At 61.2% G+C, this 20,029-nt stretch overlaps 1 protein-coding gene across 2 annotated transcripts; it reads left to right on the forward strand.

The window, feature by feature from the left end:
• The first annotated feature begins 11,677 nt into the window (after positions 1-11,677).
• TCEA2 (transcription elongation factor A2) lies at positions 11,678-19,758 on the forward strand. Of its 2 annotated transcripts, none has more exons than XM_044918920.1 (10): positions 11,678-11,939; positions 14,787-14,849; positions 15,179-15,284; positions 16,331-16,424; positions 17,543-17,673; positions 17,888-17,944; positions 18,362-18,516; positions 18,586-18,732; positions 19,279-19,350; positions 19,542-19,758. In XM_044918920.1, the coding sequence occupies exons 1-10, from the start codon at positions 11,868-11,870 to the stop codon at positions 19,548-19,550; spliced, it is 906 nt and encodes a 301-aa protein (XP_044774855.1). In that variant the 5' UTR covers positions 11,678-11,867; the 3' UTR covers positions 19,551-19,758. The 2 variants fall into 2 exon arrangements, with proteins under 2 accessions (XP_044774855.1, XP_044774856.1); XM_044918921.1 differs by having other exon boundaries at positions 16,331-16,421; positions 19,542-19,751.
• Positions 19,759-20,029: the final 271 nt, after the last annotated feature.

The raw sequence follows: 20,029 nt of genomic DNA on the forward strand, positions 1-20,029 counted from the left end.
GCCGGCCCCCTCCCCGGGGGCTCCCTTTCTTCTCGGGCCCGCCGGATTCCACCGCAGCCTCCTCCGCGCAGCTGCCCCCGCACCCTCTCTGAAGGAAGGACCCCTCCCCCCCCACCCCTAGTGGGAATGGGCCGCTGATGTGGGCTGGAGCTTGGAAGGGGGCATCCTCGTGGGGGCTGTCAGACTTTCAGAGATGAGTTGCCGTCCCCACCCACGGAGTCAGACCCCCGGACGGTAATTAGGGGAGGGTGGCTGCCCCCTCACGAAATTACATTGGGAGGAGAGGGGCATATTTTAACCCACGTTCTTGGGAGGCTTCCCAAGAAGCCTTCTTGGGGTTTAGCTCAAAAGGACAGGGCACTTTGGAAAAAGTGCCCTGTATCTTGGGGGAGCGTGTTCTGGATAACCGCAGGGCATCATGTCCCCAACCCTCCACACACATGTGGAATTTTCACCACTGGGGGCTTCGAGCCCCCCTGTCTGTCCATGGGGCTCAAGAAGTCGGACTTCGTGTTCCCTGCATCGCTCCGGAGCCCACTCCAAACAGGTCAAACCTCAGCGTTGGATGCCCTGGACCCATACCAGAGTGAAGGGAGACCAGAGGGCAGAGGAACCTCCAGAGAAGGTGCAGAGCCCCAGGCCTTGTTCCCCCTCTCCGGGGCCCGTTAGGATCAGGGGCTGGGACCAGCAGTAACTGGCTGCCCTGCCCAGCTCAGGCCACTGCTACCACAATAGAGTGAAGCCGGACCCAGGGTTGGGGCAGGTGGAGGGGAAGGGGGGGCCCCCTCCCCTGGGCCAAGAGGTCTGGGAGGGTTTCCAGAGGAGCTTCCAGCCTCCTGGAATTCCGGGAGGGGACCTGGGCTCCAGAAACTGAGGGGTCTGAGGGGTGTCCCCCAGGACTGCTTCCCTACCGTCCTGCTGAGGATGGTTCTCTTGGGGGTGGCATGAGTGTGCTCAGCAGCTCTGGGGTGGGATCTGAGTTTTCCCTCCTGTACATCCATTTATAGCCTGGGAGCTGTGCAGCCCTCCTTCCCACCAACAACGCAAGTGCTGGGAGCTCCATGGTGCATGACAGCAGACGTCAGTGACCCTGGGCTTGTGTGGCTAGAGGCTCTCAGGTCCCTGGCCCTGGTAGTGCTGCTAAGTCATGAAGTCAGTGCTTAGGAATGGGGTAGGTCCTCCAGCCCCCCCGACTGGCTGCTCCTGAGCTGCCCCCCGTGGCCCTCCTGGTTTGAGGAAAGGCAAGCAGCCCCGCAGGGGTCCCTCAACCTGAGGGCTGTTGGGTGTCCATCCCCTCTCTCCATGGGGTTCTGTCATGTAGTGTCTTGTCCATCGGCAGGGGGAGTACAGCCCTGGGTGTCCCAGAGTGGTTTCCAGACTCCCCAGGCCCCACAGCTTCATTCACGACGTGGAGCCTCTGCTGGTGTCCTGGGGGCACTCAGGCACCAGGAAGCGGATTCTCTGGGTCCAGGGGGAAGATTAGCTTTTCCTGGGAGGCAGCAAGAATGGGGGGCCCTGGGGTGGGCAGGTGCACTGTCCTCTCCCAGTCGTGCCTGCTTTTGTTTGACCAGTGTTAGTGGGTGGACTGGGCACCCTGCAGGAGGTGGGGGAAGAGATGTGTGAGGAAGACTCTAGGTTGAAGAATGGGTCCAAGGAGCCAGCCCCTGGTAGAGACCACCTTTACCCTTCTAGGGTGGACTGGGGTTACCGGGGCCTGGTTTAGCCTGGGCAGTAGCTGGTCGGGATGATGGTCACTTGGGAAGAAGACCTAGAAGGTCGTCCATTGCAGCCTCTCCCCTCATTAGGATGAACTTTCGGTTCCTTTAGAGGCCCTGCCTGGCCCTCTGCAGCTCCTCACAGCCCAGAGCTGACCAAGCGGCTCCAAATGCGGTTGTGGGCATTATCCGGCATCACCTCACCACACAGTGCCCCCTCCCCCAGGAGCGCCGCCTCGCCTGGCACCAGCCCACAACCCTCCGTCTCGGCAGAGCTGGGCTACTCAGGTGTCCAGCTGTCATGTCCTGTGGGCTGAGGCTGGGCAGGGCAGGAGGAGAGCCTCCTGGGGTGCCCCCTGCCTCTTTGGAGTCAGGCTGTCCTCCCGTGTGTGTGCTGCCTGGTAGGGGTCAGGATGGTGGCTCTGGCCCACTGTCCAGGTGGGAAGACAGTGGGGGTGGGGACTGCAGTCGGGGTGGCCCTGACCTCAGAGGCACAGGGCTGGGGGACTCCCCAGGGCTCTGCAGGGGCTGGTGTGGGTGTGGTCAGCTGTGCTGGGGGGAGGGGCATCAGATGTGTGTGTCTGTGTGTTTGTGTGTGGTCTGTGGGGTCTGTGTGACGGGGAAGGTCTGTGTCTGCCTGAATGAGGGGTGAGGCAGGCTCTGGCGTTGGAGTCTGCCCATGGCCTTTGGAGCCAGGCAGAGGCTGGACTCTGCCATGAGATGGGGTCCCACAGGGTGTAGAATGGGGGTCCTGCCCAGCGAAGTCCTCACCCTCAACACCCACCAAGGGAGGGGTCCGCAAGAGCACAGCTCCAGCCAAAGTGGGGGTGATTTGTGAGTCTGGGGCATTCCTATGTCTCTAGAACCCACCTCTGGCTGGCCTGGCCCAGATTGGCTACTGCCCACCTTTATGGGGGGCCCTGTGTGCAGCCCCCAACTCCCCAGACAGAAAGGTGGAGTAGAGGGGCAAGCTTTCTGTGCAAGTGTGGGGCTGGCCTGAGTGTTGAGTGGACACTGCCCTCCCTGGCCTCCCCTCGCTCAGCTAGGACCAGACCCCCAGGCTCTGGGTGAAGCCTGCCAAGGATGCTGGGCAGTCCCCCTTGGTGGCTCTGGGTGGGGGGTTGGCTGGGCTCTGGGAGTGGCAGACCTCCCAGGCGCTGCCCGGGGCACAGACCTCACAGGCTCCCACCCACCCGGCCCTGGCTGCTGCAGGAGCAGGAGCCTGGGACCAATTACTGAGTCCCTTGGGGCCGGACCCTCCTTCTCCTGGAGGGTGGGGGTGGGGTCCCCGTCAGCCACAGGTCCAGGTGGAGGGGAGTCTTCTGTCTCCTGAGACCTTGGCTTTGGAGTCAGGCTGCTCAGTTCAGATCCCACCTCGGGGTCCTTGAGACCAGGGCTCCTCCTTCAGACCCCGCTGCAAGGGCTAGGGCAGGGGGTGGGGAAGGCAAGGTACATGGTCAGCCTCGACCTCTGTCCAGGGGTCAGGGCTTCTGAGGAAGATGCCCAACAGCCTAGAAGTATACGCGTGCGTGTCCCTCCCCAGGTGATGGGCCTGGTCCAGGTGGACGCTGGGACTTATGCCCCTCCCTGTGCCTTCTTGCTCTCAGCCCCAGGATGCTAGGCCTGGTGTGCACAGAGCACCGGACTTCCGAAAGGGAAGAGTGGGTGGGGTGGGCACGAGGGGGCCGGCATGGGCGCTTGAGCTCACCGGCTGCAGCCGTCACAAGGGGCGGGTTTGGCGTCAGTGGACCTGAGTCGCAGGCCGAGCCAGGTGTTTTGAGGACTAGGGTGTCAGTAGGCTTGTGGTGGGTGTCAGACTGGCTGAGGGTCTTGAGCAGAGGGGGTGGGCGTTTTGGGTGTGTGACGAGGACGGGGGCCAGCAGGACTGAACAGGTGGGGGGGCACAGGGCCTTGTGGCTGGGAGGAGGGTGATAGAGGAGCCTTCTGATCACTCTGTGATGTTCCAGGTGTCGAGGGCTATTGCAGAGGCTGGGGTGTTGCTCTAGCTGAGTTGGGGTGCTGGGCTCTGTGAGCCATGGGGCGGAGTGGTGTGGCCGTGTGTGTCCTGGGGGTTTCTGCGAGCTGTGTGGGCCCCACTCAGGCTCAGCAGGGGCTCCATGGGAACCAGGCTCTAGGTTTCCGTGGCAACAGCAGGGAGGAGCCAGGAAACGCCGGCTCAGGAAGGAAGGCCACAGCTGTGAGGAGGGAGCCAAGGGCCAGCCTGGCTGAGCCGGCGCCAGACACTCTGTCTGTCCAGTCGTCCGGCGGGCCGGGCCCGGAGCTCCTGCCCCCAGCTTTGCCCCCCCCCCCCCCCACATGCCACCCAGTCTGGGCTTGGGGCAGCTGCTGCCATGGCTGTCTTTATTCAAACCAGGGTGCCCTGGTCTGGGTCTGCAGGTGTCCCAGTCCTACAGGAGTTGTGCCCTGCTCCCCTCAGGGGCTCTTGGAGGAGCAGAGGTGGGGCTGTCTGGGTGTCCTGGGCAGTGCCCACCCTGACCTCCCTGCCTGGGCTGGCCTGGCCTCTCTCTCTCCTGCCAGGCTCTGGTGACAGTCCTCAGCTGCCCTGGGAATGGAGCAGAGCCCCAGTGGGCCCTGCAGCTGTATGTTTCTTTTCTGCTACTGCCCTAGCTTTGTGACAAGTGGCTTTGATGGCCCAACCAGCTGGGACTGCCAAATGGGCTGGTGGGGGGCAGGCCTGTGTTCCTGGGGACCACGCATCCCTTCTCACTCAGGGGCCGGAATCATTCATTCATGCCTTCATTCGTTTGTTATTGAGTGCCTGCTATGAACTCAGCTCTGTTCTAGGAGACAGTGAACAAAACAGACCCAAGTCCTTGCCTGGGGAGGGGGTTCCTGTTCTGGGGGAGAGGGACAGACAATCAGCAGATCCACAAACAAGGCAGAATGTGGGGCGCCAGGCTGTGGTGCGTGCTCTGGAGAATGGTGCTGCTGGCTGAGGAGTCCAGGGTGCTCATGGCCTGTCACTTCATGAGGTGACTTTTGAGCCAACCCCAGCAGGGAACATGGAAAAGAGATGAGGGGATATCTGGAGAAGAGTGTTGTTCACAGTGGGAGCAGCACAGGCAAAGGCCCTGGGGCAGGGATTTGAGCTGATATGTGGGAAGAGCAGGGAGTGGACAGGGAGCTGTGTGAGGCCTGGGAGGGTCTCGTTTTTTTCTCTGAAGGAGGGTTGGTGACTTAGGAGGGTTTTGAGCAGAGGAGGGTGTGATGTGACTTAGCTTTCCAAAGCCTCAGCTTAGCTGCTGTGTGGAGATGGGCCTGGGCAGCTCAGGAAGGATGGACTCACCACCAGGAAAGAAGGGGAGGGGGTCCGCTCCTGGAGTGGGCCTGGCTTCTCAGCTGAAAGCTGCCTCCCTGAGGAGTTTCCAGGAGGGCAGCGGGGTTGGTGTGCCTGGACCCCTGGGAGATGCTTCCTCGGGGACCCCTGGGTTTGGTGCCCTGGGAGTCAGACCTCCTCCTTTCACCCATAGCCCTTGACCCGCCCACCCCCCTCCAGGGCCTCTGGGGATGGGGAGGGTGGAGTGGCCGCCAGGCTGGCTGGCAGGGCAGGGAGGGCTGCCTTTCTGGGAATTGTGTGAGGGAAGCACATTGTTCGAGCCTGGAGCAGGCCGCCAGGGCTGCTGCTGGCCTCTGGGGGATGCCGCCTGCCTCCCCCAAGTGCTGCCTCTGGGGGAGGGAGCTGGGCTGGGGCCAAGGCTATGGGCTGGGCTGGGGACTTTCCTAAAGATGTTACCCTGGGTGGGCAGCTCTTCCCATTCTGCAGACTGAGAGGCTGAGGCCCAGAGAAAGGGCTGCCGCAGGGCAGAGCCAGGGTATCTGCGAGCACATGGGACAGGGCACTCTTGCTGGGTCTCAGTCCCGGGTCGCTGCCCTGCCTGACTTCAGATGCCAGGATCTGAGGGACTCCTCGATGGGGTTGGCTGGGGTCACAGCTCTACACAACCCCTGTGCTGGCCACCATGGTGGGCTGGAGGGTCTGGCGGAAGAGGTGCAGAAACAGCTGGGTGCCCAGGCCAGGGGAGAGCTGCCTGAAGGTAGCAGGGGATGGGTGGGGGCTTCTGGGGCCATGGGAAGTGAGGTGGGGCTCCATGTGAGTGCAGCAGCACAGACCTTCCCACCGAGGCCCCTGCCTCAGCCAGAAAGGAAGCACGGATGCGACCTGCTTGGGTCATGGCCGGCTTTGGGCGGGCAGGGGGCGGGGGACACAAATAGAAAAATAAATGGCTTGAGCTTCCGATGTTTCCGGACTGAGGATGGGGGGGGGCAGGCTTCTGGGCCAAAGGTGTGGTCCAGCCTATGTGTCCTGGACCTTGGGGGTGTCGCTGGGGTGTCCCCAGGTCGCTCTCAGGGCTGTGTTCCCCTCAGAACTCCCAGGACAGGGCCGGGCTTCCCACAGAGGAGGCTCCTGAGGGCAGGCCTGCGTATTTCTCTTCTGTGGGGGCTGCCCCATGGGACCATCATGGGCACTGAGGGAGGGCCCCTGGCAGTGGGCCTGTGGAGTGTCCAGGAGGGCATTCTGGAGAAGCACAGGTGGGGTGGGTCTGGGAAGGTAAGCACTCTGTCTCCCATCCCTCGGGGGCTCCTTCTTTGCTCCTTGCTGATCCCTCTTCACCTCTGACCTCCAATCAGGAGCCCCTGGACCTCCACCCACACATCTACATTTTCATGGCTCAGTCTCCCAATCCAGCCAAGGCCCTGCCTTGACTCCCACCACCTTGTCAGGTCCACCTGGCTCTCGGCTCTCTGTCCCCCACCCCCCCTCCTCTTCCTGGGTCCATCTCAGCAGGAGAGGCTGGGGGTCCTCAGGGGAGGGCCCCATCTGGTTCTAGGAGGGTCTGTGTGTCAGGCCTTCAGCCCAAAGCAGCAGGGGAGGTCAGTCCTGAGCTGGCCCTCCCTGGGCGTGGGGGGGGGGGGCTGTCTTTGGGGCTCCCTTGCTGGGCGGTGGCTGGTAAGTGTGGGTCCCTTCCTGCCCACCCCCTGCGTGCTATTGTTTTTTCCTTCCTTCGTGAGACACATATTTACTGAGCAACTCTTAGGTGTCCTGGGCTAGGGATGTGGCAGAGGGTGGATGGAAGGCCTTGTTTTGCCAGCTGAGCAGTCCTTGGGCGACAGACACCTCATGGACAGTCCCAGGTGGTTCTGAGTGTCTGTGCATGAGGACCCTCAGGTATGGCATTGTGCGCACATGTGAGCAACTTTTTGTCCCCTGTGACTCAGGTTGCGTGTGGGTATCAAAGAGAAATGAAATTCCTCATTTGCAGAGGGGTCAGGGTAAGGTCTGGAAGGCCCCAGCCCTGGGGAGTGCCCTAGTGGGGTACAGCCAGGTTTACATAAATCCCCTCCAGGAGAACCCCATGGTCCTGATGCTACCCTCTGGGGGCAGTTTTCTGAGGGTACCGGATGGTCTGGGGGCCCAGGCAGCTTATTGGAGGAGGACATTCCCAAGGTTGGGTAGGGTCCATGAGGGGTCTGGGGTGGGCTGTGAACATTCTGAGCAAGGTTCCAAGGGTCATGAACTCACGAGGGCCCCCAGACCAGGGACTTTGAAGGTGGAATACTGACTTTTGGGATTGGTGGGTGCTGCCCCAGCTTGAGCCCTGGTGAGGGTGGGAGCCCCCGCAGCCCCCACAGATGAGGGCCTCTCTGTCCTACTCACAGCTTCACAGCTGTGGCCAGAATGGACGGCACCTCCCCAGGGGGAGGGTGGGGGACACCTGGCTGGCCAGCTGGTCTGTGGCTCCCTCCTGCCACCTAGAGGCCACTGCTCATCATGGACCACACAGGCCACGCAGCAGGATCACCCTATCTGGATCCTGGGCTTCCCATTCATGCTGCATGGGGCCATACCCCTTCCATGCAGGACTGGACCTGCCAGGGTTCAGGGCTCCTGTCACAGGGGAACAGCTGTGGCCTCCAGGTCTCCAGCTCGGAAGTACCCTGCCTCCTCTGCCACCTACCCCCACTTGTTCCGTCTACTCCCTCTTCCCCATCACCTGCCCTGCCCTGGGCTGGGCTCCTGGGATGGCCCCTGCAGCCCCACAGCCCAGCCCTCTGCTGGGCATTCCTCTTTCAGGGGCCCTCCACCTCCTGGCTGTCATCCTTCAGGGGCCCCAGTGTCTTGGTCTCCATTCAGCTGCAACCTCAGTGGGTTCAATCAAGATCCACCGAGACATGCCAGGCTCCTTACAAGCTGTCCCTGTGGCTTATCCCTGGAGCCTCTGGAGTTGGAGACCATCTAGTTTCTCATGGAGGAGAAAGGGTCCAAGGCAGGCAGGCCAGGATTTCCATTATGGCGGTGTAGGGGAAGGGCCCTAGTTCTTAGCCAACAGCTCCTCCTCTCCTCCGTGTCCTTACCTTGGTGCCACATAATGGGGCAGTGCAGAAAGTAAAGCTCATAGGGTTACAAAGGAAACCAGTTACAGTGAAACACAGTTATCAAAATATTTCCTAAAATGTGTGATATAGAAAAACAAAAAAGTGTGATATAGAAACCTAAGCACTTTTTTAAAATAAAGATTTTATTTATTTGAGAGAGAGAGAGGGAGAGGGATAGAGAGCACATGCAGGAGGTGGGGAGAGGGAGAAGCAGGCTGAGCAGGGAGCCCGACACAGAACTCGGTCCCAGGACCCCGGGATCATGACCTGAGTGGAAGGCAGACGCTTCACCGACTGAGCCACCCAGGTGCCCCAGTCTAAGCACTTCTTTCTTGCTGCAGACTCCAGCAGCAGTGAGCTCCTGGGGCATCGGCAGGACAGCCGTGGCGGGAAGTGGCTCTAGTCTGTGCTATGGTTGGTCCTGGCACTGCTGTGAGATGCCGGTCATTGCTTCAAAACCAAGGGAACAACTGTATGCTTCCACCAGAGGGCAACGGGAAGGGCATGAACATTCCTCCCCACTTGGTTTTTTTCTGACAGGCTGCGGGTCCCTGACCCCCACAGGGGGTCCTCCCTCCCACCCCACCCAGTGCCCCTCCTCAGCAGCCAGGCTTGTCCTGTCTCCCCATCCCCCAGTCTCTATCCTGTCACTGCCTCTGTCCCTCTCAGCAGCTTGGATAAGATCATAGGGGCTGAGTACAAACTCCAGACCACCATCCACCTCCCAGTCCTGGGACACCCTCTGCACACTTGGAGCACAGCCCCCCAGCGTCCTGAACCCCTGCTCTCCTCTAGGTGCCCATTGCTCGGTATCCACCCTGGCTGGCCAGGGTTCTGTGCCTCTGTACCGAAGACAAAGACCTCAAAGCCCACCCATGGAGTATAAGAGGCAAGGGTCTTTTTTTTTTTTTTTTTTGAGTCTTCATTTTCTTTCTTTCTTTCTTTTTTTTTAAAGATTTTATTTGACAGAGAGAGCGAGAGCCCAAGCAGGGGGTGGTTACAGAGGGAAAGGGAGAAGCAGGCTTCCTGCGGATCAGGGAGCCCGATGCGGGGCTTGATCCCAAGACCCTGGGATCATGACCTGAGCCGAAGGCAGACACTTCACCGACTGAGCCACCCAGGCACCCCTAAGAGTCTTTATTCTTAACCAGCTCCCTTAGTTATACTTTAGTCACATCTTTGTGGCTTAAACCATTCAACCAGCCCCACACTGAGAGGCATTCCTTACACTAAGTCCCTTGCACAGATGGTGGGACAGTCCCTCATTAGCAGGTCTTCCCAGGTAGGGTCAAGGGTGAATCCCCACTGGTTTTCCAGGGTGTCTGCCTGCCTGCTCTCCTCCCCAGCACCTGGTGCCCATCTGTCCCGTGGAGAAATCAGATGGAGACGGACCTTGAGGCTGGGCCTTGACAGTGACCTGCCCCAGGGGGCTGTGCTGATGGCCCAGACCCTACCCCAACTGATGCCTTGGCGAAGGTCAGGGGTCTGGCACAAACCTTGACAACCAGGTGATGCTTCTGAGAGGCCTGTCCTGATCTCCTGATTTTTTTTTTTTTTTAAGATTTTATTTATTTATTTGGCAGAGAGAGACAGGGAGAGAGGGAACACAAGCAGGGGGAGTGCGGGAGGGAGAAGCAGGCTTCCCGCTGAGCAGGGAGCCCAATGTGAGGCTCGCTCCCAGGACCCTGGGATCACGACCTGAGCTGAAGACAGACACTTAACGACTGAGCCACCCAGGCGCCCCAGACCCTCTCTGATTCTACTCTTAGGGACCTAAAGCTGTTTTGAGTTCTCTTGGACATACATCTGCCTGCTCCAGAGGGTAGAGGCTGAGGGCTATGCTCCACACTAGCCATGTCTGCCCTCCCTCCCCTGTGGCCCAGGCTTTGTCAGAAGCCATGGCTGAGCTCAGCATCCCTGGATGCCCAGCACAACGGTGAGTTTGCTTCAAGAAATCCTCGAAGCAGCTTCCCCCATCTGTCTTAGAGGCCTGGCTGGGCAGCCTCCATGGACAAGTCCCTGTGGGTGATGGGGGCCAGTGTGAATCTTTGAGGATGTGTTCTCTGGGGTTCTTGCTGGTGCCTGTCATACAGGAGCCCAGGCAGCTCCTGGTTCTCACCAGTCATTGCTTGCCCAGAGCAGGGCTGAAGGGTGTGTCTCCAGCTTCCCAGTGTCCCTGGTGTGGCCGGACCCTCAGAGGCTGTACACATGTTCAGACCAGGGGATTCTGGCCATCTAAGGACTTGCTTGGTTGGGATGGATCAGAGCTATGGCCCCAGCTCACAGTGAGGGGCAGAACCAGAGCCGGTCTAGAAATGAGGTGATGTGTTCACCACCACAGGGCCTCTGTCCTGGAAAACCTTTGCTCCCTCTAAGGAACTCCATGCTTTTTCCTTATGATTACTAAGGAATCTCATAAATAACCATGTTTTCCTTTTCACTTTGGCTGCTGGGAAGCTCAGTCCTATCTAATTAATTCCACTGAGAGTCCAAGGCCTGGTCAGCCGAGGTCATCTGGTCATCCCATCTGCCACCCGGTCTCACAGTTACTTGGCCTGAATTTCAGTGACTGTGGGGTGGGGCCCACAGCACTACAGACATCAATTCCCTGGCTTGTACCCTCCCCCTGAATTGTGCCCTGTCCAGCAACCACCCAGCATCGCATCACTGAGGACGTGGCAGACATCTGGAGGGAATGCTCACTCTGCCCCTCTGCTCCTCCCCAGCCCTCTACAGACCAGGGCCATCCCTCCAACTGAGTGCAGTCTGGCCATTCCCAGGGACCTCCAGCAGCAAAGGTGACAACTGAATTGCTCATGCTTGTGCCCTGACCTGTTCTCAGTGCATGAGGTTTATCAACTGACGACACCCCGAAAGGAGCCCTGTAAGGCAGACAATATTAACATCTCCATTTCATAGATGGGGACACTGAGGCACAGAGTGGTCAGTGATTTATCTGAAGCGCAGAGCTGGGGATTCACAGCCGGCAGCTGACTCCGGGGGCAGGGGCCTTGCCCACGCAGCCTCTCCAAGTCCCCGGGCATCTTCCGACCCTCGCATCCGGCTACAGCTCCCTCCCACCTCCAGGCGCCACGCACCAGGGCTCAGAGGCCACGATTCAGGCCAGAGTGCGCAGGGGGGGTCCGCGCAGGCTTGCGGGGGGCGTGGGGTGGGGTCGGGAGTCCTCCCGCGGGTCCGGCTGTCCCGGACAGCGGAAGGTGGAAGAAGAGGGCTCCAAGTGGGTGGAGACAGGGGACGGGACTCGAACGTGCCTCTATGGGTCCTACATAGTCGGACCACCTGCCGCTCCGGGGCGGAGGGTCGGGTAGGGACAAACCTGGGGTCGCGTCTGGCCCGGCACGTTCGTTCTGGTGGCGCGCTACCGCAGCGCCCTCCGCCGGCTAACCGGCTCGCGCGGGGGCTTGTGGGACTGCGAGTCTTTCGGCCCAGTCGGCCTCCGGCGACGGCCCGCGTCAGGACTACACTCCCCAGGAAGCCATGCAAATCTGCGTGTCTTCTGGGAGTTGTGGTCCAGGGCGGGGCCGGTGCGCGCGAGGTGGGCGGCCGTGGGAACTACATGTCCCACGATGCAGCGCGGTGACCGCGGGGGCCGGGGGTTTGAACGGAGGGTCTCCCGCCCGCGGTAGGGCTGCGTCGGCTGTGACGGGTGCGGGCGACGGCGACGACCGGGGCAGGGGTCCAGGCCCGGAGGCTGAGGCTGGCGCGGCGGGCGCTGGGGGCCCTGCCCCCGAGGCGATGATGGGCAAGGAAGAGGAGATTGCGCGGATCGCCCGGAGGCTGGACAAGATGGTGACCAAGAAGAGTGCGGTGAGGGGCGCGGGCCGCCAGGACCCCGGGACCCCCGCCCCGCCGACCCCCGCCGAGCCTGCCGAACCCCCTTCAGGGTCGGGGAGACCACCCGAAGGGCAGGACGAGACCCCGCCCCAGCAGAGACTCCCGGGACGTGGGGAGACCCCCGTCGGTGGCCGAGACCCCTGCCCTGGGCCAGCCCTGCCCTTCACTCCCGCACCCGCGGCAGAGGCCGCAATCGGGCTTGGACCCAGTCCGGGGAGCCGCCCTCTCTGGACTCAGACCCCAACTACCAGGCCGAGACCCCGCAGACCTGAGATCCGTCTCCTTCCTTGCCCCCTAACTCCAGACTACCCCCCGCCCCCAGCCCTACCGGAGCCCGGCCAGCGGAAGCTTTCCTCGGTCCCGCCCTCCAGGCCTTGCCGGAGCCCCAGCCTGTTCAGATATTTCGTACTGGCTGCCCCGCCCCCGGTGTCTTCCTCCTTCTCAGCCTGGGCATCCTCACAGTTCACCCCCACCCCCAGGACTCTCCGCAGAGCCCCAACCCCGACTCAGAGCCCTCTGTCCCACCCTCGGCCTCCCTCATCCTTTCTCAGCCTGCAGGAGTTTGGAGTGTGAGACTGGACCCCCTTTCCCTCCCGGAGCTACAGCGCTTCCCTTACCTCTGGTCCGCCTGGGGCTGTGGCCCTCATCATCCCCCCTTCACAAGCAGGCCAGAGGCCTTTCCTGGCTTAGAGGCCCCCCTTTTCCCCCTGTATCTGTCCCTGCCCTACAAGAACCAGGTTTCCCTAATAAATTCTTTCCCTTCCATAGCCAGGACTCAGCCAGCAGCAACTGGGGAGTGGGTAGATACGTAGAGACGCTAGGGATAGAGCCCTGGGAGGTCTGGTGAGCCTGGCCTGGGAGCGCCTTGGTGATAGAGCCCCTGCCCAGCTGTGCTCACTGTGGTGCCTGGCCTGTGTTGTCCTGTGGCCAGTGAGTCTTTGGAGCAGGCTGTGCTGCGGTCTCTAAGAGGAACCAGGTAGATGGGGTTCCAGTGTCAGCCCTTTTTCAGCTTTGAGATTCTGACAACCTGCGTAGCCTCACATGGAAGCGTCCTGGGTGGGTGGTACCTGCCTTTAGGATGTTGGGAGGGGTCCTGGCTGGCTCCCTGAGAGGCTCAATAAACACAACCTGCTCTCCCCTACAGACTGTGAGCAACTAGTTAGGGTGGTGTCTGGACAGGGTTCTATGCTGGGGCCTAAAAGGGGGCTGTCTCCCACTCATTCATTCATCCAGCAAGCAGCAGCCCCCTACACACACACACACACACACACACACACACACACACACACGTGTTCATACCCCTGGGGGGCCGTGGGCAGCACAGAGCAAGGGTGTGGGAACAACCTAGAGCTGTTTCCAGAGATGACCAGAGAAAGAAGCTGCTTCCTCTCTTGAAGGAGACAAAGAACACCACCCAGGTGGGGTCAGAGATGGGTCCTAGAACCCATGGAGGGCTGGGTGGGGCCAGGTAGAGCTGGGGGAGGGTGTGTCCAGGTGGAAGCGCAGTGGAGCATGAGGAGGGGGCGTTGACCACTCTCTGGGCCGGGAACGCGCCGAGGGGTTTGAGGGTACTGTGGCGTGGCAGTGAGGGCTGGCAGTGGTTCCAGTACCTGGGACGCCTCTTCGGAGATTTGGGACTCATGGTTGGGAAGTCAGGAATTGGGTTTCTGCCTCTGGTCTGGAGCCACAGAAAACTGATCAGTGAGCAGCACTGTGTCTTTGGCTCTGACAACCATCTTTTTTTCCTGCGGAGGTCATTTCAGGGCAGGACTGTGCACAGCCTGAGGGGCAGAGCCTGCTGGGGGTGATGTGGAGGGGGCTGCAGAGCATAGATGTCACTCAGATTGGGGGGTGGGGTGGGGCAGGGCCAGGCCTTCGCACGGCCTGGGCTTCAAGACATGAAGGTCTCACAACCTTGAGTGTCTGGGTCAGGTTACTTCTGCCCCCTTCATGTCAAAGGGAAGACCCACACGTTAAAACACCAGTGTGTTAAAAAGGGAAGCATCTGTGGAAGAAAGCAAAGCAGGGGAGGAGGATGGAGGTGTTGCATGGGGTGTGGTCACAGTTTTAAGTAGGAGGGGCCTTGCCAAGAAGGTGTCCTTTGAATAAACTTTGGAAAGAGGGAGGGTACAAATCTGTAGGTATTTGGGAGGCATTTCTGGCAGTGGGGGCAGCAGGTGCAAAAGTCGTGGGGCAAGCAACTTGGCACACTTGAGGAATCTTAAGCTGAGCCTGGAGTGGAGAGAGCAGTCCATTTGTGCATGGCCTTGGTGTGGGGGAGGGCTTTGAAGAAACAGATGTGCAGTGGGAGGGGGCAAGGTGGGGAAGGTGGCTGGCCTGAGGATTAAGGCAAGGCCTAGAGGGATTGATGAAGGGTGGGGCCATGGGACTTGAATCTGGGTGTGGGTATGGGTGTGATGGAAGTAGAGTGTTTGGCCTCTGCAGGGGATGCTGACCTTGCCCGGGTTGACCCCTCTCAGCTGGTGGGTGAGCCACTTCAGGGAGAAGCTGCCCAACCCATCGCAAGGGACAGGAGACCGGACAGGGGAGTGAGCACCCCTGGGGCCACACCTTCACCTGGGTGCGGCCCCCCTGCCGGGGAGGGGCTGCGGTCCTTGGAGCTGTTTCCTGCAACCATGGTTTGGTCAGTGACCCAAAACACTGCGGTTGAGTTTGCCAAGCCCACTTTCCTTCTCATTCTGGCCCTCCCTGGGCATGTGGCCCCAGGTGGATCTCCGAATTGTTACTCCTTGTGCCCCCCTCTTGCATTGTTCACCGAGACCTCGAAGTCATTTATGAAGGTCCCCCTTCTCCTTCCAGGAGGGAGCCATGGACCTGCTGCGGGAGCTGAAGGCCATGCCTGTCACGCTGCACCTGCTGCAGGTAGGGCCCTGTGTGCCTCCTGCCTGGGACAGCTCCTGGGCACCTGGCAGAGCTTCCTGGCCCCTTCCCCGGGGCCTTGGTTAGCACAGATGTCTGTCCCGGAGGAGACCGTCCCTGCTTCTGTCTGTTGCTCAGGAATACAAAGGGGCATCTACAGAAAACCCACCCTGTTTCTCGCTGAGGATCCTGGGTTGCACACGGGACAGTAGCCCTCGGAAAGGGTATCCACCTCACAAGCTGGTCCCCAGCCCCTGCCCCATGGGAGCCTCGGAGGGCCTGTGAGGAGGGTCTGATTGCCGTCCCCCCAGCCCAGGCTGCTTGCCTTACAGTCTACGCGGGTCGGCATGTCTGTCAACGCCCTGCGGAAGCAGAGCTCCGATGAGGAGGTCATCGCGCTGGCCAAGTCTCTCATCAAGTCCTGGAAGAAGCTCCTGGGTGCGGGTCAGGTGGTGCGGGCTGGGAGCTGGGGCCCCTTGCTGCTCAGCTCTGTGTAGGGTGCTGGCAGTGCTGTCCCTGAGCCCGGGCCAGCTGGGAGTGGGGTTGTTCCAGAACTGGTCCAGGAAGGCTTGGGGCTGGGACGACAGGGGATCCATCGAGAGCAAGGAGAAAAGACTGCTGCAGTAGTAGCAGGACTGCGCTGAGGGTGGCCAGGGACCTGGAGGGACCTGGCACAGAGAGAGGGGTCAGGGCAGCTAGAGGGCAGGGAGCCGGAGGAGATGTGGGGGAGAGGAGGAGGGGAGAAAGCTGAGAAAGGGAGAGAAGAGGAGAAGGGGGCACAGGCACTCAGACGGGACAGGGGGGCAGCTGGGGTTGCAGGGATGCCCACCTTGGGACCCTGAGGCCCCCCTCCCTTCCCAGCCTTTCCTGGGCTCTGTCCAAACCCTTGCAGAATAGAGCTTTTGTCCTGGGTCCCTCTAGTCCTGCGTGGCCATCAGCCTACGTGTGGGACAAGTATGTTTATTCTGGTGGCGTGGAGGATGCTTCTCATCCTGTGGGATGGTCCCCAGCACAGGCTCGGGTTTCAGGAGCCTTGTGGGGGATGTGCTCAGTGGTCGGCGGTTTGCTGTGACCCCCAAGGCCCAGCTGGGGGATGACCACCCCTGGCCTTCGTCCAAGTTCAAACACTTCATTTGTGGGGGCTGTCACTCAGGGGGCTCCATACTGAAGGGTCACTTTGGGCAGGTGGCTGTCCTTTCTGCCATGATGGCAGACCCCAGAGAGGCCTCACAGGTGGCCTGTTTGAGGGGGGTAAGAAAGGATTGTGGAGGCTGTCTTAGGACCTCCTGAGGAGGGAGGACAGAGGGCCCCAGGTATGGAAGGCTCAGCAGCTAGGGTCCCGGCTGGGGTTAGGGTGGGCGGGTTAGAGCTGGTGGTTTGACTAAGGCTGTGCCTTGGTGGTGATCTGCTCTCCTCCCTGGCCTGGCCCTGCCCTCTGGTTCTGCCTCCCCCTGGCCAACCTCTCCCTTTCCTGGCACCTGCAGATGCTTCAGATGCCAAAGCCAGGGAGCAGAGGAGGGGCGGGCCTCTGCCCACATCGTCCTCGAAGGAGGCCCCCGAGGCCAAGGATCCCAGGTGGTGCATCTGGAACATTGGTGCTTGCCCTCCTTCCCCCACCCCCCCAATCTGTCCCTCCTGCTCAGCAGATGAAAGTGCAGGTTTCCCTGTGCCCTGGGGCTGCTGAGGCCATTCAAATGAACACATCGGCCCTTCCAGTTCCTTGGAAGGGACTTTCCCAGGGGAGCCCTGCCTGGCCTGGTGGGCCTCTTGCTGCTCGCTTCTCTTCCAGAGCTTCTCTGGACTCTGTGTTTTTCCAGCCCCAACCATCTGCAGGGTGGGGCTGTGTCCACCCGGCTGCATGGAGAGCCATGTGGGAGCCGTCTGCTGCCGTCCCCCAGCTCCACATCCCTGACCTGGGGTCTGGTTTGCACTGGCTGAGCAGCCCCCTTAGCCCGGGGTCCCACTGCTGCTGAACCCTTTTCCTCTTGGGTGCCCCAGGCTGCGGCATGACGCGAGTTCTGGGGGCACTGAGGCCTCACTGCTGTGGCCTCAGGGAGGGCAGTCATGGAGACTGGGGGTCCTCATGGGGACAGGCTGTGGCCCATAGGCTGCTTTGCCTTTGACCTCACTGGACAGAGGTGGCGGGAGGCCAGCAAAGGCTGATCTCTCAATTCAGTGTGGTTGTGCAGGGCTATGGGTTCATCTACCCATCGGCACCTGTTGCTCCCTCCAGGAAGCGCCTGCTCCCCCTAACTTATGTGGGGGTCACGAGACGCAGGGGTGTGAGGGAAGGGCTGGGTAGATGCAGCTTTGTGGTCAGGCAGCTTGTGGGGAGTGCCCAATCTTTGAAGGGGCATCCGTGCTGGATGGGGCCACCTGTGGTCTCGGGCGACCCCCAACACCATTTGCCTCTCCCTGAAATGGCAGCTGGTATTGAGCAGTGTGGCCTGGTGTTCTGGCCTCCCGGAGGGCAGGGACCCTTCCAGGGGATGCTGCCCCCATAGGGCCCTCCTCTGGGCAGTACGCCCCAGCCAGTGGGCTTTACTGCCTCTGGCCAACTGGGCAGATCCCTAGGGCATGCTGGGCTGGGCTACAGGGGGCAGGACCATGGGCTGCTGTCAAGGTGGAAGAAACAGGATTTGGGGGATTGTGGCTGTACCGTTGGCTTTTCTGGGGACCCGTGTGTCTTTCTCCAGCCGCAAGAGGCCAGAGCTGCCCAGGATGCCATCGGCCCCAAGGATCACCACGTTTCCCCCGGTGCCGGTCACCTGCGATGCTGTGCGTAGCAAGTGCCGCGAGATGCTGACCGCCGCCCTGCAGACAGACCGTGAGTGCCCCGACGTGCACCCTGAGTCCTGGGATGGCCTGAGTTCAGAGGGTCCTCAGGGACAGCCTTCTCCCCTAGTCCACTGCAGCAGACCTCAGGTGGGGGGCAGGGGGTCTTGGGGTCACCAGAGCACCTGGGTCCTGGGCTTCAGTGCTGGGCAGGCTGCAAGTGGGGGGCAGCTAGTGGGGTGGCTAGCCAGGGTTGCCTCTTGCAGATGATCACATGGCCGTTGGTGCAGACTGCGAGGGCCTGTCGGCCCAGATTGAGGAATATATCCTTTATGTGGGGCTTTGGGATCTGGGGTTTCTGGTGGAGTCATGAGGACAGCCAGGCCCGGCTTTCCCTGGTGGCCACGGCCCCAGCGCCCTCGCCAGGAGGTTGGTTGGTGGACCAGCAGGGCCCTCCCTGGACCTGCTGAGGGACTGATTCTGCCTGCTGGTGGGGCCTGGGGCACCGGGGCTTTGAACCTGCAGCTGGGCCTCAGCCACGGGTGGGTCTGGTGGGGGCCCCCCCTCAGCTGCCCCTCCACTCGCTGCCAGGCGTGGGTGGGCAGACGGAGTTGCTGGGCTCCCCTTCCCCTTGCGGTCCCTCCCCCCATATGGCCCTCGCTGGCCTCCCTCGGCTGGCCCCATGGGGTGGGTGGAAGGCAGCAGCATTGGCCTCTGGATAGGTCCTTAAACACTTGCACGCATCTTCCGGGACGTGGGGAACACGGACATGAAGTATAAAAACCGTGTGAGGAGCCGCATCTCCAACCTCAAGGACGCTAAGAACCCTGACCTGCGACGGAACGTACTGTGTGGCGCCATAACACCCCAGCAGATCGCTGTGATGACATCGGAGGTGAGTCCTGTTGGAGGGGCATGGGGACCGCCCCTGTGCACAGTGGTAAGTACGTGGCTCCTTGCCCAGGAGATGGCCAGTGATGAGCTGAAGGAGATCCGGAAGGCAATGACCAAGGAGGCCATCCGAGAGCACCAGATGGCTCGCACGGGGGGCACACAGACGGACCTGTTCACCTGCGGGAAATGCAGGAGGAAGAACTGCACCTACACGCAGGTGCGCCCCGGCCACCTGACCTCATGCTCCCCGGAGCCTGCGCTTGCCCCCGGGGGTCCCTGGACACACACACTGTGGAGGGCACCTTTGGAGCCTCCTCCGTTGCCCAGCACCCTGGGCCCCAGTGAGCAGCATCTCCGGGGGTGGTTTGCTCTGGGCACTAAAATGGGGGGGCCTGGCCTCCCCCAGCTTGGAGGGGCCCCCAGGAATGTTGCTGTTGGCCGGTGGGTGGGTGTGCTGTGCAGCCTGGCGGTGGCCACAGGACGACACTCAGACCCATGGAGGTGGCGCTGATGTGGACCTCAAGATATGCCAGGGGTCCCTGGTAAGGTCCCTGGTAAGGCGACAAGGGTTGGAGTCGCTGGGCAGGCTCAGTGGGGGTCCCCCAGAGGGGCCGAGGGGCTACAATGCCAGTGCTACCTGAGGGGACGGGTAGCCTCCCCACGCTGTGACTCCAAGGAAGACCTGCATCTCGGGGCCTCCTGCTCCAAGTGACTGAGTCCTGGGGCTGGGGGTGGCCCCCTCTCATCATAGCCCTCCCCACAGGTGCAGACCCGCAGCTCTGATGAGCCCATGACCACCTTTGTCGTCTGCAATGAGTGTGGAAATCGCTGGAAGGTAGGTGGGCAGGCCTTCTCTGGAGGTGGGTGTCTCCAGCCTGTGTGGGACCCATGTGACATGAAATGGGGGACAGCCATGCCCAGCCAGCCTCCTGGGGCCTCAGAGCAGGTGGGTGGAGACCCCAGCCCTCTCGCCCTGCGGGGGTCCTGGGGTCCATGTGGCTGATGCCTCTCATCCGTCTGCTGCAGTTCTGCTGAGCCCTCCTTGAGATGTGTGTGAAGCCTTGGGCTGTGGCCAGCACATTGCCACAGCCTCCCTTGTGTCCTGTCGACAGACACCGCTTCTTGAGACCTACCCTGTGCCCACCTGAACTTCCCCAGAGGGCTGTGCACCCTGCTCTCCCATCTTGCCTGCAGTACATCTTTCTTCCTTTCCCCCCAAATTATTAAATGTTTCTTTTTGCCATCGTGCAGTTTCTGGCCCTTGGTTCTGGTGGACCCACAGTCCTGGGCTGTGAGCTGGGTCTCCTGCCCCCCATGTCTGGCCCCCCCCCCCCCACCACAGGGGATGACGACCCTCCTCCTTGGGATCAGGTGATACTTAGGTTTGGCCCTGTTGGAACAGAGATGGAGGGAAGAGCCCGTGGGCCCTCAGAACACTGGGGGCAGACTCTGCCTGTGTGTGCCCATGGATGAGGGGCAGGTGCTGGGGGTACACAGCATGGCGTGGGCATGCA

The sequence above is a fragment of the Neomonachus schauinslandi genome, chromosome 10 (assembly GCF_002201575.2).
Source record: "Neomonachus schauinslandi chromosome 10, ASM220157v2, whole genome shotgun sequence".
NCBI lineage: Eukaryota > Metazoa > Chordata > Mammalia > Carnivora > Phocidae > Neomonachus > Neomonachus schauinslandi.

Coding starts and splice junctions, on each gene's coding strand:
- TCEA2 (XM_044918920.1), top strand. CDS start 11,868: ATGATGGGCAAGGAAGAGGAGATTGCGCGGATCGCCCGGAGGCTGGAC. Junction 11,940..14,786: donor TGGTGACCAAGAAGAGTGCG/GTGAGGGGCGCG, acceptor TTCTCCTTCCAG/GAGGGAGCCATGGACCTGCT. Junction 18,517..18,585: donor TCGCTGTGATGACATCGGAG/GTGAGTCCTGTT, acceptor CTCCTTGCCCAG/GAGATGGCCAGTGATGAGCT.